The 14,114-nt window shown below is 42.0% G+C and overlaps 2 protein-coding genes across 5 annotated transcripts; one reads left to right on the forward strand and one right to left on the reverse strand.

The window, feature by feature from the left end:
* Positions 1-293: 293 nt before the first annotated feature.
* On the forward strand, positions 294-7,361 carry LOC138636231 (transcriptional regulator QRICH1-like). 3 transcript variants are annotated; one of them, XM_069724148.1, is made up of 12 exons: positions 294-500; positions 1,264-1,554; positions 1,648-1,743; positions 1,838-1,978; positions 2,072-2,860; positions 2,961-3,138; positions 3,303-3,457; positions 3,584-3,698; positions 4,196-4,304; positions 4,528-4,676; positions 4,778-4,868; positions 6,076-7,361. In XM_069724148.1, the coding sequence occupies exons 2-12, from the start codon at positions 1,300-1,302 to the stop codon at positions 6,260-6,262; spliced, it is 2,265 nt and encodes a 754-aa protein (XP_069580249.1). In that variant the 5' UTR covers positions 294-500; positions 1,264-1,299; the 3' UTR covers positions 6,263-7,361. The 3 variants fall into 3 exon arrangements, with proteins under 3 accessions (XP_069580249.1, XP_069580257.1, XP_069580267.1); XM_069724156.1 differs by having other exon boundaries at positions 2,072-2,848; XM_069724166.1 differs by having other exon boundaries at positions 1,325-1,554.
* A 139-nt stretch (positions 7,362-7,500) lies between these two features.
* Positions 7,501-13,015, reverse strand: LOC138636246 (receptor-type tyrosine-protein phosphatase V-like). 2 transcript variants are annotated; one of them, XM_069724189.1, is made up of 11 exons: positions 12,763-13,015; positions 12,394-12,495; positions 10,991-11,090; positions 10,819-10,909; positions 10,645-10,721; positions 10,378-10,512; positions 9,697-9,819; positions 9,396-9,556; positions 9,098-9,233; positions 8,203-8,264; positions 7,501-8,110 (listed from the first exon to the last, which is right to left on the reverse strand). In XM_069724189.1, exons 2-11 carry the CDS (start codon positions 12,396-12,398, stop codon positions 7,879-7,881), a joined length of 1,122 nt encoding a protein of 373 aa, XP_069580290.1. In that variant the 5' UTR covers positions 12,399-12,495; positions 12,763-13,015; the 3' UTR covers positions 7,501-7,878. The 2 variants fall into 2 exon arrangements, with proteins under 2 accessions (XP_069580290.1, XP_069580281.1); XM_069724180.1 differs by having other exon boundaries at positions 7,501-8,113; positions 12,763-13,012.
* Positions 13,016-14,114: the final 1,099 nt, after the last annotated feature.

The following is a 14,114-nucleotide window of genomic DNA, read 5'->3' on the forward strand; positions in this document are numbered from 1 at the left end:
TAACCCTCAACTGCCCGCAGCCTCCTGAGCACCACCCAAATATTCAGCGCATCTCTCGGGGACCACCTTAAAAGATTCAGAAGCCAGTGAACCACTCGGAGCGTCTGTCTTGGCATAACTGCGTTTTAAGGTGGACTCACATCTAGCGCATCTTCCCGGCTACTCCGCTCCGCGTGTGTCGCCTTTAACGGAGTACCTTCCAAGCGTCAAGTTCTCGCGAGATCACGTGGTGGAAATCCCGCGATAACACGACAGAGTTACAAATCGCTCGCCTATTGGTCTGAGTGGACTGTCGTAAGATGGCGCCCAGCGAAATATGAGTAGTCTGGAGAAAAGGGAAAAACCACAGCTAACGAAAACCTAAAAAAAATAAAATAAAAAATAAAGAGTAAAACAGCCACAGAAAAACACCAGTTTCCCCTGCTCGTCGGAAGAGGAGCGCCGTTTCGAGGGCAGAGAAGCAGCGCTTTAACCCCCCTCGGCCCGGCTGAGGAAGACAGGTAGCTAACGCGCCTGCTAACGTTAGCCTGCTAGCTGTGGAGAAAACAAGAGTAATGTAATCTGTGCAACGATAACCGACACGAGAGAGTCAGCCCAGCTTCCGCCGTTGTCTGTACAGACACCCTCTATTACGAAGCGAACTTTTTTTCATTTTTTTTTTTTCATTTTTTTTACGGCTTGAATCTCTTTTATTTCCAAACACAGTTGTCGGTTTTTTTTTTTAGGGTCTTAATTTGCAAACAACACGCGGCTAGTTAGCCGTGGACCTGGCTAACCTAGCTCGTTGTGTAATCAGCTGTTCGATTGGTAGTTTGGGAGTTTATTGCTCCGGACACGTGGTAATAACTTAAATGTCGCTTAAAGCCGGCGCGTTTTTTTGTGTGTGTGTTTTTTTTTTTTTCGTGATGCAGCTGTTTCCGCCGCTGCTTTGAATACCGCATCGGATTTGGAAAGTGACCGCGCTTTTGTCCCAGCTCGTTTACACTCAGCCAGAATTAACCCTTTCGTATTTACCATCCGTCCGCGTCGCCGCTGGACACCCAGCTGCGGGTCTGTCTGTAAAGACGACTTTAAACTGATGTCAGCGAAGCGATTTTGTTGCTTTTGTCTCATTTCATTTCGTCGAGGTCATCGGCGTTTAGAAGTGTCGACTGGGTTACTGAGATTTGATTCGTTGCCATGCCTTGTTAATGCTGTCACAAATGCATGATCCTTGTATTCATTATACTCGATGGTAAATAAAATAAATAACTTCTGTAATAGGTTCCACCTTTTTAAAAGAGAGCCCTGTCAGCGGTAATGAATAACTCCCTGGATGGTACAGGCTCCTATGAGGAGCTGGTGCGTCAGAAAGCTCGGAGCATCCCGCAGCATCGCATGAAGGAGTTCCTGGAGTCCTTGGCCAGCAAAGGTCCAGATGCCCTGCAGGAGTTCACCCAGCAAAGTGGAGATACTACGACCACCACCACCACCATGGTCTACCAACAAGAGGCTAACTGCATCTACACAGACAGCACAGAGGTGGCGGGGTCATTGTTGGAACTGGCCTGTCCGGTAAAGACGCATACCGAATGATCATAAAGCAGCGTGTTCAAGAAAGAGTCCTTAAAAATGAAGCTCTCTGACAGGCAATGTCCTCTGATGCAGGTTCAGGTGCAGGTCCACCCACAGCAGCAACAGATACAGGAGTCCACGTCTCAGCAGCAGACCATACAACAGAATACAGAGCAACAGATAGTGCAGGTCTGTACCTCTATTGCATATTTATATTGAGTGCATCAACGAATCCTGCTCTATGTAATAATTAAAGGTTGGCCTATAATTTTTTTATTCTCAGGTGCAGATCCAGGGTCAGCATCAAGGTCAGATGCTGGGTCAGGTTCTCCAAGTCCCCTCTGGCTCCCATCAACAGCTACAAGGTGTGACCACTGCACAGCTGATTCAGCCTGGGGAACTGACAGAGGAGCAGCATCAACAGGTAAGCATACAAACAACTCAACATCATTTGCACGTTTTGTCATTAATCGCCGAGTTTAATTGACTGTTATCATCTTCATCCAATGTGTTTTAGCTGCAAGCTCAGTTAGTGGCAGCCGTCGCAGGAGGACAACAGATCCAAATACAGACGGTGGGGGCCCTCTCTCCCACCCACCAGCACGACGGTGTAGAGAGGAGACTAATGGGAACCACAGTTGCCACATCCCAGGGAGCAGGTGTCCTCCAGCCAGCCAAGAAGCGCAAGGTGGACATGCCCATCACTGTGTCCTATGCTCTGCCTGGCCAGCAGGTTGCCACAGTCCTGGCTATCCCTCAAGGACAGGGCCAGCAGCAAAGTTATGTGTCTCTGCGGCCGGACCTCCTAACTGTGGACAGTTCCCACCTTTACAGTGCAACAGGCACTATCACCAGTCCCACGGGAGAGACCTGGACCATCCCTGTGTATTCTGCACCTGCTGGGTCTGGAGGCCGTGAGCAGGTCACACATATCGCCATCCCCCAGGAGGCTTATGGAACCGTGCAGGTCACTGGGGCAAACACTACAACAATGACCACAATGCCAACACAAGTTACTGTTGAAAATGACAAGCTGAAAAGCCCATCCAGTCAAAGTCAGACTGCGCAGGCTGTTTCCAGCATTACAAGCTCTGGAGTAATGGGGAGCCAGGAAGAAGTGGTGCACACACTGGCTGCAAACACACTGTTCCCTGCCCAGCTCATGAATGGCAACATTCACATCCCAGTGGCTGTACAGGGCTACTCCAATGCCACACAGTCGCTTATCTGGGACCCACAGCAGCAGGTGCTGCACACACAGGGGCTGTCGGGACAGGACGGACAGCAGCTACAGGTGATAACACAGGTGTTCACCTATGTTGGATTTTCATCTTGACAAGATAAACATGTACATGTGTATTTTAACACTGGCTGAGGTAACCGTTTGTATGTCTATGTCTGCGCAGGGTCAGACAGTGGTAACAGAGGTAGATGGTCAAGGCCAGCAGCAAGTGCAGGTGCAGGAGCTCCTGCTGCCGGCCACTCTGAAGCCAGAGGAGGGGCTGGATGTGTGGCGGGTTTGGGCTCAGCGGAAAAACGTAGAATTGGACAAATCAGATAAAACTAAATTGGCCCCAATTGGCCGTAAGTGTGCTTACCCAATGCTTATAAACCAGTGACACCAGCATAAACGCGTGCATTGCCATTCCAACTAATTACGTGTGTGTGTGTGTGTGTGTGTGTGTGTGTGTGTGTGTGTGTGTGTGTGTGTGTGTGTGTGTGTGTGTGTGTGTGTGTGTGTTTTTTAGGACGCCAGGCACTGCGTTTCCAGGAGGACTTGGTGTCATGTGCAGTTGCTGAGCTCTGCATGGGTCTCTCTTGGATGACAACAGAGGCCCGGGGGCTGGAAGGGGAGGTTTATGAGGCTGATGTTCTTTACTATGTGTTTCTTTGCTTACAAAAAGTAAGTCCACCATACATACAAATACACAATGTCCTTGCAGCATTCATGAAATCTCTCTCACTCCTTGTTTGTGATGTGGCAACACTGATGGACCGTATCTTTCCTTTTCCACCTACGTGTCTGCAGTATCTGTTTGATAACGGTCGCGTGGACGACGTTTTCTCAGATCAGTACTACACTCGCTTCGCTCATAGTCTGCACCAGATCCTGGAGCTTTGGAGACCATCTATTCATCCGTTAGGTGAGAACATAAATAGTTTATCAAACTCTTCTAAAATAGACCAAATGTTTTATCTGCTAAATTTATCTCAGATACAGGTTGCAAGAATGAAAATAATAACTTCAGGAATGTCGGCGAGTTTCTGACTCGATCTTCATCCAATCTTATATTTTCCCGAAACGACAACTGCATTGCGAAACCCAAAATAAGCCCATATTAGAATAACTGAAGTTATTTAAGTTGTTCTGCCTTAAGAACATTTTGCCTGTATTGGTTTCTGTTTGTATGTTGTCCAGTGGCGTTTCTTGTGAAATCTGTTTGGAACTAATTGTCAGTCTTCCCGTTTTTTGGGTGTAAAAAGTTGGACCGGGTTCGGACAGCATCTCGGAATGAAATCTAAATGTTAAAACAAAGTTTTGACAAACACAACTTCAGATATGTGGCATTCCTGTGTAATGAAAAATAAAATAAAAATATTGATCATCCAAGTCTTCATAATCTGCTGTTTCCCCTCCCAGGTTACGTCATCCCCAGTCATGTGACGGAGGAGATGCTGTGGGAATGTAAACAGCTGGGAGCTCATTCTCCCTCAACACTGCTCACAACTCTAATGTTCTTCAACACAAAGTGAGTTTCACGGCGCTTACTGGAGTCATTTAATGTATCATATTTGTTTACGATTTATCCTTACTGTTAATTGGTTTGAAAAAAATCACACCCATGATAAACAAGAACGAATGTAGAGCGCAAAAAAAAAAATCCCAAACCTACAGTTATACAAAATACAATTTGATGAAGTACAGTTTTTCTTCATGACTGCTGACATCAGTGATAATCCATCTTTTTGCAGGTATTTCCACCTGAAAACGGTGGATCAGCATCTAAAAGTGGCCTTTTCGAAGGTGCTGAGACACACGAGAAAGAGTCCCAACAACCCCAAAGACAAGAGCACCAGCATTCGATACCTAAAGTCCACTGAGAGGTTCATAGGACAGAAAGGTAAACGCGTGCATGGATCTCATTTGTGCTGTGATGTCCGAGTGGACACACCATTTTAAGACTGAACTAACAATTACCGTTTGGATGCTCTTTTGGTTCAGTGACTGACGACATGTACTCAGAACAGCTGGAAGACCCAGAAAACCCGCTGCGATGCCCCATCAAACTCTATGATTTCTACCTCTTCAAATGGTAAATATGAACCTTTGTGAAGGGTCCTATGAGATATCGGTGAAATAAACTAGGAAGTGAAAATATTTTGTATTATAATTTTGGATGCCCATGGAAACATGACTGAAACATACATCCAATATTGAAATGTGCAAAAACAGTAAACGGTAAGAATGGCAGTTTGAATTACCGTGTGGTGCTTTTGACCCTGAACAAGGTTGGAGTGAACAGAGGTGCCGCTACCTTCTAAATAACGTGTTGTTATTGACGTGGGACGTGGATCACACATTGCACTGTGTTGAAGTGCTTAAATGTGTGAGTACACTGTTGCTAGGCAACTGGTAAAAACTCTTCCTTTGCCCTCATCTCCAAAAAGGTGAATCATTTTCAGCTTTCCTCCTTTCAACATTACATCGGATTAAAGCTACTAACTTGTTCGGCGTTCACTGTTTTCAATAAATGTCAGTGTCAATCACAATCTGTTAAAATGGAGGAAAAATACCATCGAGCAGATTGTTCATAAATTTGGAGTAAACGCAACCAAACCCCAAGTTATTTTTGTAATCCTATATCAGTTTTGGCCACCAGTTCTTTCATTTAAAAGACACCTTAAATATTAATATTTATGGAACCAAAAACCAGTTTATCAGGTTCACCTTGCTAAAACTAATACAACAATCCTGCTGTAGATACAACATTCATTAAGGCAATAATGTTTACTTTTTTGGTGAAAGTATTTATGCTTTTGTGGTGGTGGTTAAAAACTCTATTGACTCGTACCAAGAGGTGTTGTTCAGCCTATCCTCATTGCTATCAATTAGGTCGACAAATTCATTGAAAAACCTCTATAAATTTATACCACAAAAGCACGACAAGCTGCTCCTCCCAAGATGACAAACGGCTCTCTAAAAAATATGAACACAAATTAATCAGTATTGCACAATTGTTATGTTAGTTTTTTGTACTTAATAAACAGACAATTGAGTATATGTTAAGGTAGTAACGGCCCACTCTAAACTAATAAGACCCAATTGTATCTGTAATAACTTAATCTGCTGTTATAAAAAAAAAAAAAAGAAGGTAGAAATTTGATATAAAAAGCAAGCCTTCCCTTCACCCCTCCCTCTGTTCCCACAAATAGCAATTCATAAATATGTGCTTTAGGCAGTCTAAAAACTAAACTTTGACATCTAATTAATGATATCCCCATACTGTGTTTTCTCGTCAGTCCGCAGAGCGCTAAAGGCCGCAATGACACCTTCTACCTGACTCCTGAGCCCGTGGTGGCTCCAAACAGCCCCATCTGGTACTCAACTCAGCCAATCCCAAAAGAACAGCTGGAGCAGATGCTCACCCGCATCCTCGTCATACGCGAAATCCAGGAAGCCATTAACATGTCAGAGAGCGTGCACTAGTTGGACTGGAAGAGAATTTAAAAAAGAAAAAAAGAACTGGACTTTCCTCCTTTTCTTCACCCAGCCTTCGATTGCTCATTACGAGTAGTTTTTTTTATTCTCTCACACCCTCTTGTGGTCTTAAAGGGTGGCATGTATATGTTTATTTTCATCACGTGTCAGCATATCTCACATGGATTGTATATACACATACAGCCAGTACACATAATGTTTTGTCTCATTGAGGCAGTCACTTTTTTTGTTCTTTTTTTTTTTTTTTTTTTTTTGGCCAAATGATGTAGTGTCTAATCTTTTTATTGAACCTGGACTCTAATTTAAATGGTATTTTAACTGTTGGTTCTCTTTACCGATAGTCTGGAACAATTTTCTTTCCTGTTTTGTTTCAGTCTGTAAAATATTTCAGATATATTTTCACAGGGTTTGGCCTGTGCTACGCTGCTTTTCTTAGACATCCCTCTGCGTTGCTCTGTCTGTCCTTCATCTGCCTTGGTCACTGTTCGGTCTCACAGTGAATACCTCCAGTGGTATTAAAACTGCATTAAGTAGCCAAACGTTAGCTAAAAGCTCATTCCCAACGTTTGTGGATTCTCTTTCTTTGTATTTCACTCTTGTCTGCCTCCGAGCTGAGTTCTCATGCGGACACACTGAACTCTGGGGAGGACCGGCCTTGTTGTTGAATGCTGCTTTGGGCCGTAGCACCCCCTGTTGGACGAGCTCAGCAGCATCGACTCGCATGAGGACTTTCAATCTGCTGTGAACTTGTTGGCAATCAACACCCGACCCGCAGCTACTAGCACTTGCTACGCTTCGGAGAGTACGTGGCAGAAGGATGACGAGGGGATGCCGACTGTTGCTGGATCTTCTTTCCTCGGTACATCACCAACCCCGAACCTAACCTGAAGAGGCATCTCTTGTATCATACATGTCTATAACATGACATGAAAGACTCTTTAAAAAAAAAAAAAAAAAAGTGACTTAGCACTTAATGTTCTATACTGTATAATATTCATAGCTCCTTCATGTACTGTAATGGGTCAGTCATTTAAGGAGAATGGCAATGCCTGTGTGTTTTTGAAACATGACCTTTTTTGTACAGTCACTATACCATGCGTCTGCCTTTCTAGCAAAGTCCCGTATCAATTCTGCCCATGCATCCTGAATTACTGATAGCCTGCATTGTGTGATATAAGTTGATGCACAATGATTTTTTTTTTCAAAAAAAAAAACCTTAATAAAAGTCATCTCACAATGGCACTTTATCAATAGTGGAGGTAAACAAACATTAAAAAAAAAAAATAACAATGTGAACTGCCCAGCTGCACAGAAGACATCATGGGGTTAACATGAGTTACCAGTATTTCACTGCACACACAGGTAGCAGACTCTAATGTTTCTCATGTATCTCGTGTTAAGTAATAGTCGAAGAACAGGTTTGACCTGATATGGCAGGAAACATTCTTCCTGCATTTTGCCGGGTCAGTTTTCCACCTGCAGGGCCTGTCCTCACACGGTACACGCAGCATTATTTCTGCAGTCTTTATCCTTTCGCCCGAGCTACTGCGAGAACATTTAAATGTCCTGTGTCTTTACACACAAACATCTTGCAGTATGTCAGTTCAAGAAGTGTGTGAGGCTGGATTCAACTGGAACGAGGAGGGCAGTAGCCTCCTCAGCAGGTTCCCAGGGTGTAAAATCTGCTGCAGTGTGTTCTGTGGTTGGTCTGCTGGAGGTTTTTGTCTATGGCGGTGATGTCTCCTCCTCCCTGCTCGCTCTCCCCGTCCTGAGGAGCTCTGGGATCGATCCTGAAAGTGGTGGTTAGCACTCACACTGGCTCCCTGGATCTGTGGGCTGCTGGAAAAGAGAAGACACCTAATTAAAATGTCGCCATTTGTTACGGTGACTAATGGTACTCTGCTGGGGGCTTATTTCTGTATTCTCACCATGCAGAGGTTCCTCCACTGAGCCAGTGTAGCAGACAATGATGAACAAACACGTACTGCTCCTGAGTACAAACAAAGGAATGAGCTGGTAATGAGGATGCCTGGTCATTTATTTGTTATGAACTAGTAGTGAACAGTGTTTATGAGCATGGAGGTGGCAGATTTATAGTAAGCATGAGAGCATACGAGTGATTTATAGGTTTGCATTTAAAAACTTATAATACTACAGTCTTAGGTGGAATATGTTGTGTTTAACATGACTATTGTGTTTATTTTATGCTACAGATGCCATATTTTGCTTGCTTTATTTTATGCTATAGATAAGTTGACAGCCTCATTCCACCTGTGCTCACTTTTTATGCTAAGCTAAATTTAGTTAACTGCAGCTTTAAGCCAGCTGTTCCTACCTACACTCATTTTTTGTTATGCTAAGCTAAGATAATAGGCTGCCTTAGCTTACATGAGAGCAGTATCACTCTTGTCCACTTAACTGTGAACAAAACGGCAATTAGACCGTTTCCCCAAAATGTTAAACCATTCCTTTAAACCAAACAGTATCTCTACTTCAACCAGCTAAAACAAATATGCTGCTTACACGTTGAATTATGAATAATAATGTGATAACATAATATGTAATAATGTAGGACAGGACAATTTCCCTGCATTTATGGGTACTTTTGATATTTAGAGTCTGCACGCTTGTGATTTTTTAAAAGAAAACATGCTGGTTTATAAAATATGAAGTACTGTTATGATGTATCAAAATAATATGATTAATGTAACACTCTAAATGGTGCTATTCTGTATGAAGACATTTTTCTTTACTGTTTTATTGCTCCTTTTATTTTTGTAAACTATCTTTTACTCTTACAGGTGAGTGTTATTATGAACTGACCAGAGACTGGACCATCCACATCCGATGCACCCGCAGGTCCTCCACAGCGGCCCGGATATCAGGTCGGATCCCCCTGACACACAGCTGCATCAGCCACAACAATGTCACAAATGTCCCTGACCGGCCAACACCTGCACTGAATTATAAAAAAAAAAAGAAGCATTGGCTTTAAACACCGTCTCATGTACTTATTGATGGACCTCTGAAAACTGCAGAAATAATGCTGACAGAGACAAGTTGTTAACACAATGTGTTTCTTGAAGGAGAGGAGAGATGGACTTAAAGTCAGAGGTCACACCTGCAGTGCACCACAGCTGGCCCCAGACAAGGGATGCCTTCTAAATGTTGCCGCACATGCTCAGTGAAGGCACAGAGAGAGGATGAGTCTTTTGGGATGCCCCGGTCTGGCCAGGAAGGGTAGTAGTAGTGTGTGATTATCCTGTCTGTCGGGCAGTCTCTCTGAAACACAAACACTTTCCTTTGACACACCCACAAGGAGCTACTTCTTTGATTGATTTCAGGTCCGGTCAGTGCACACAGAAGTCAACAGCGGCACTTCAAAGGCACCAAAGTCTGAGATGAATGTGTCTTGCACTCACCTGTCGGAGGTGGATGGTGGTGACAAAATAATTGGGCCCTTGTTTGCGGGACACTGTTGTCACTTGCATCAATCCATAATAAACTGTCCCTGGGTCCAGAGGCCAGTATTTATCACACAGCACCTGCACACACACAGGATCAGAGGGAGATGCCCTCATATTACTGTACAAACAATAAAAAGAAAAAGCATGGGAACCCTGTGTGGGTTTCTGCATTAACTAATAAAATATGATCTGATCATCGTCTAAGCCACAAGTACAGACAAACACAAGGAACACACTTATTTTCTTTTGACACTGTATAATAAAGGGAAAGGTAGACATTTTGGGAAATACACTTATTCACTTTGTTGCTTACAGTCATGTGAGATAATGGGTACCACTTTCATATCTGTATACCTGTGCAAATATTACAGTCAGCAATACATTATGTTTATGTGAATTAAATTAATAGTTACATCTTATTTGTTTATTTCATCTACCGGTAAATGGAAATAATATAAAAAGAGTTGTAGTTTTACAGAAGTTAAATATTTCATGGGAAACTTCCTTTTCTGTCTGTCAACCTTGCATTAACAACCAGCTCTGGTACATATACACCCGCATGTATAAAAAGGCCACACACAAATCTGCATACAGACTGACGCACAAACACACACACAGATGGAATGTGTCTCTCACTATGTCCTTGTGTCTCAGGGCTGTCACCATGACAAGTATTCTGACGTTTTGCTCCCACACCATCCTCCAGAAATCGGCCGTGGTGTTGGGCAGAGGACCCTGAGTGCAGATGAAGTCTCTCTCTGATCCTCCACCCTGAATGCAATCACAATAACAGATGCAGACAGATGTAGAGACAGACAGACAGACAGACAGACAGACAGGGTGCCTGAATAATAAGGATGCCCGACTAAATGAATTAGGTTGAGGAAGTGAATGAGAACTTACAGGCACAAAATTGGCATTGATGTAGTCGGAGTGTGAATAAGAGCTGTGAGTCGACAGCCTCACCCGACAGTGATCATCTACAACCAGATGTGTGAAGCAGACAAATAAAAGTTTTAAAACATTGCTGCACATACCTGCTGTAATCAGTTCCAGTATGAGGAGTTTTGCACTTACATGGTAAAATGTAGGGGTATCTGTTCTTTTCTCTGTTGAGCTCCAAGTCCCCCGCTCTGGTGGGGAGGTCTTTGCCAACTTCGTTCAGCTCCTGCACAGAGCCAAAGACTTTAACAAAAACTTTACAAATCGTAAATGTAATCTAGGTTGCATTTCTATACAAAGTAGTCACCTCAAACTCCTGTTTAAAGCCTCTGTTGTCGTTGGCAGCCAGTGCCTGGCATTGCAAATTAAACTCCTGTAGAATCTGCGCCCTTGAAAATGTTTGCACCCTGTGAGAAATGAATGTGACATTAAACCATATGAGATCCCAGATATACCCAAACAATGAAGATAAGTCTGGTGACAGTCTATATTTTTCAAAGTATTAACAAATGGAAAGACAAATAACAAGTGTTCACTGTGGAGCCAAAGCTTATTTTTCTGTGCCACTGTTGTCCAAAAATGATAAAAACACAGCTAGAATCATTGCCACAGGGTTGTTTGCCTCTTCTAACCAGTCAAGTACGAGTTGACATCCGTATCTGTCCAGACTCATTTATTATATGTAATAAAGAATTTGAAGGAATTTGGTCAAAAAAATGGTGTTCTGATAGACCATTAAGTTGTAGCCATGACAGTAATGCTTTCAATAGAGATGCTGCTGTAAAGATGCCACAAATTCTAAAATGCAGATACTTCAGACACATCTTCAATCTGATAGAACAGAAGATTTCCACAGTCACCAAAGTTTCAAGGTGGACCTCTGAGAATATTATCACCATTTCAGTGTTGTGTAAAATTTTAACGATCTCTCCCTCTGATCCTGAGTTACAGTGTTGAGTAATGGCCAGAAAACTGTTTTTGCAGATCATTTTGATGCGCTATTTGACCTTTGACTTTTAGATGCAAGATGTTATTAACTTATAATGTTATACCATTAGGCATTTATGTGAAATTATGTCATAATTAGTGAATCAATTCTGGGGTTTTGGCCACAAATGTGTTTTGCAAATTCACACTGACTTCTGACCTTTCGCTACCAAGATCTAATCACTTCGTTCTTGAGTCCAAATGGACATTTGTGCCACGTTTGAAGAAAGTCCCTCGATGCGTTACTAAGATATTGCATTTACAAGGAGAATGAGGCAGTACATGCATCTAAAAACATAATCCCTCTGGTTACGTCTGTCGCCAGTGCGGAGGAGTAAAAACTCACCCTGACATGTTACTTTATTACAATGAACTTGGCCAATGGAGTTTTTTTTTTTAGTCAAACCAACCAATGAGCTGCTATAAACACTCACTTGAGTACCAAATTTGTAGCTGAAAATAGTCCCCAGTAAATGTGTGTTATTCATGTTTGAGTAATATTTTCTAGAATCCACGATGTCGACCTCTTATTAAAAAAATTAATGAATATATTATGTAACCACGTGTCTTCAATTAGAGGCTAAAAGCTGAAAGCCACAGACATGGTAGGAAATACATATATTGTTATTCTTGTATTTTAATAGATTTAGAAAACATAGAAAATCAGCAGTTTTGAGCATACGGAGAATTGTCGGGATGCTACAAGGAATTTTGCATTCTTACCTCATGTCTTTTCTTATAGGTGATCTTGTACAGTAAAAAGAAACTTAGTTGGGAGTGTCAAATGAAGCCAGGATAAATTCAGTGTTGATCATGTGAAAAATCCTGCAGGATAAATTGAACATTTTTATGAAGCAAACTGAAAAAGAAAAGCTGAGAACATTGTGTTTTTTTTTTTTTCCAGTTGTCCCCTCCCCCTCTCAGTAATTAAAAAGGAATTTTACCTTCTCAACAAAGTCATGTGAAACCAGAAAATATTTTTTCTGTATCAGAAATTATTTATTGCAGGTACCGGTATACTATACCCCTCTTATAAGCTTACATACCGAACACAGCCCAACATTAACACAGAACAATTGGTACCATACTGACCTGACAAGAAAGAAAACCTGCTCCAACAAGTTGTCAACCCCAACACCAACAGTGGAACAAAACAGAGTCCCGACAGCGTCAGCGTTGCAGGATTACCTTTGTAAACAGGTCTATCCTTAATGTTTTAGGTCTGCCACGAGCAAAAGAGAAAAAGTAGAGGACCACATAGCTCACAGTCATCTTAAGGTTCTCTGGCTGGTTTTAATAAAACTGTGTCTCTCTCTTTCCAGACAGGAAGAGGTGTGATGGGTGGAGACTGTGGGTGGAGAGAGGAACACAAAACTTCAGGGGAGGGATGTCAGCATATGATGACCTCAGCTATTCTTTATTCTCACACTCACCTTGTCATTTCTCGCACTCGCAAAACAAAACAAAATGTCTTTATACATACATTTGCAAATTGTTCCTTTTGTGTGAGGGAAGATAGTTTATTGATGTATACCATACATTCAGGTATTGTTCCAGCGATATAGAAACAGACAGGTCTAACGGTGTCCAGGAGAGAAAAATCTATAAGATATATGATTAGATAAATTATGTGCTTTATTAAAATATCCTACATTTCTGATGATCAGCATGGGAACTTCATGGGAAGCCTGTTTGCTGTCTTGGCTCCTAAATGGTGGAATGAGCTCCCCAATGATATCAGGACAGCAGAAATTCTGTACATCTTCCACCGCAAACTAAAATCACACCTCTTCCGACTTTACCTTGAACAGGTAGCACTTTAGTAGCACTTAACATGGCACTTACTGATAGCACTTTGTAGTTTGGCTATCTTGAAGAAATTGTATTTTCTTGATTCTTGTTGCTCTGGGTTTTGTACCCTCATGGTTGTAAATGCACTTATTGTAAGTGACTTTGGATAAAAGCGTCAGCTAAATGAAATGTAATGTAACTTGAGAACTTGTTAAGTATGTGAGTTGAACTTGGGGATAAGTGACAAAGTTCTGTGCTTATACTGTGATGTTAAGGTATGTCATCATCACAACAGCATTTGAGTCCTTGTGTGGTCAGGAGGATATCAATACAGTAACAAAAGCCTTTGCATATTTATATTCTAAGGATTCGTCAGCACATGCAACATTTCGTTACAAAATAATTTTTTTTAATTTTTTTAAAAATATTTTTAATATAATCATTCTTATCTGTACAACAGTTGTATTGCCACACAGAGTCACAGGTTCCCACCATAGGTCTTTTAAGATGCAACATCAATTTTATTTGACTACAAGTTCACTAACAAGAGACCGTGTTAATGGCAGGAAGTGCGAGGTCGACAAATTGGCCACTGCCCTTTGTGTTGATGTTGAGGAGTGTGTTGGACTACATTTCTGTCACAGATACTCATA

The sequence above is a fragment of the Brachyistius frenatus genome, unplaced genomic scaffold (assembly GCF_029030835.1).
Source record: "Brachyistius frenatus isolate BFR_SWC_R1_liver_20210118 unplaced genomic scaffold, ASM2903083v1 Contig_6, whole genome shotgun sequence".
NCBI classification, from domain to species: Eukaryota; Metazoa; Chordata; class Actinopteri; family Embiotocidae; genus Brachyistius; species Brachyistius frenatus.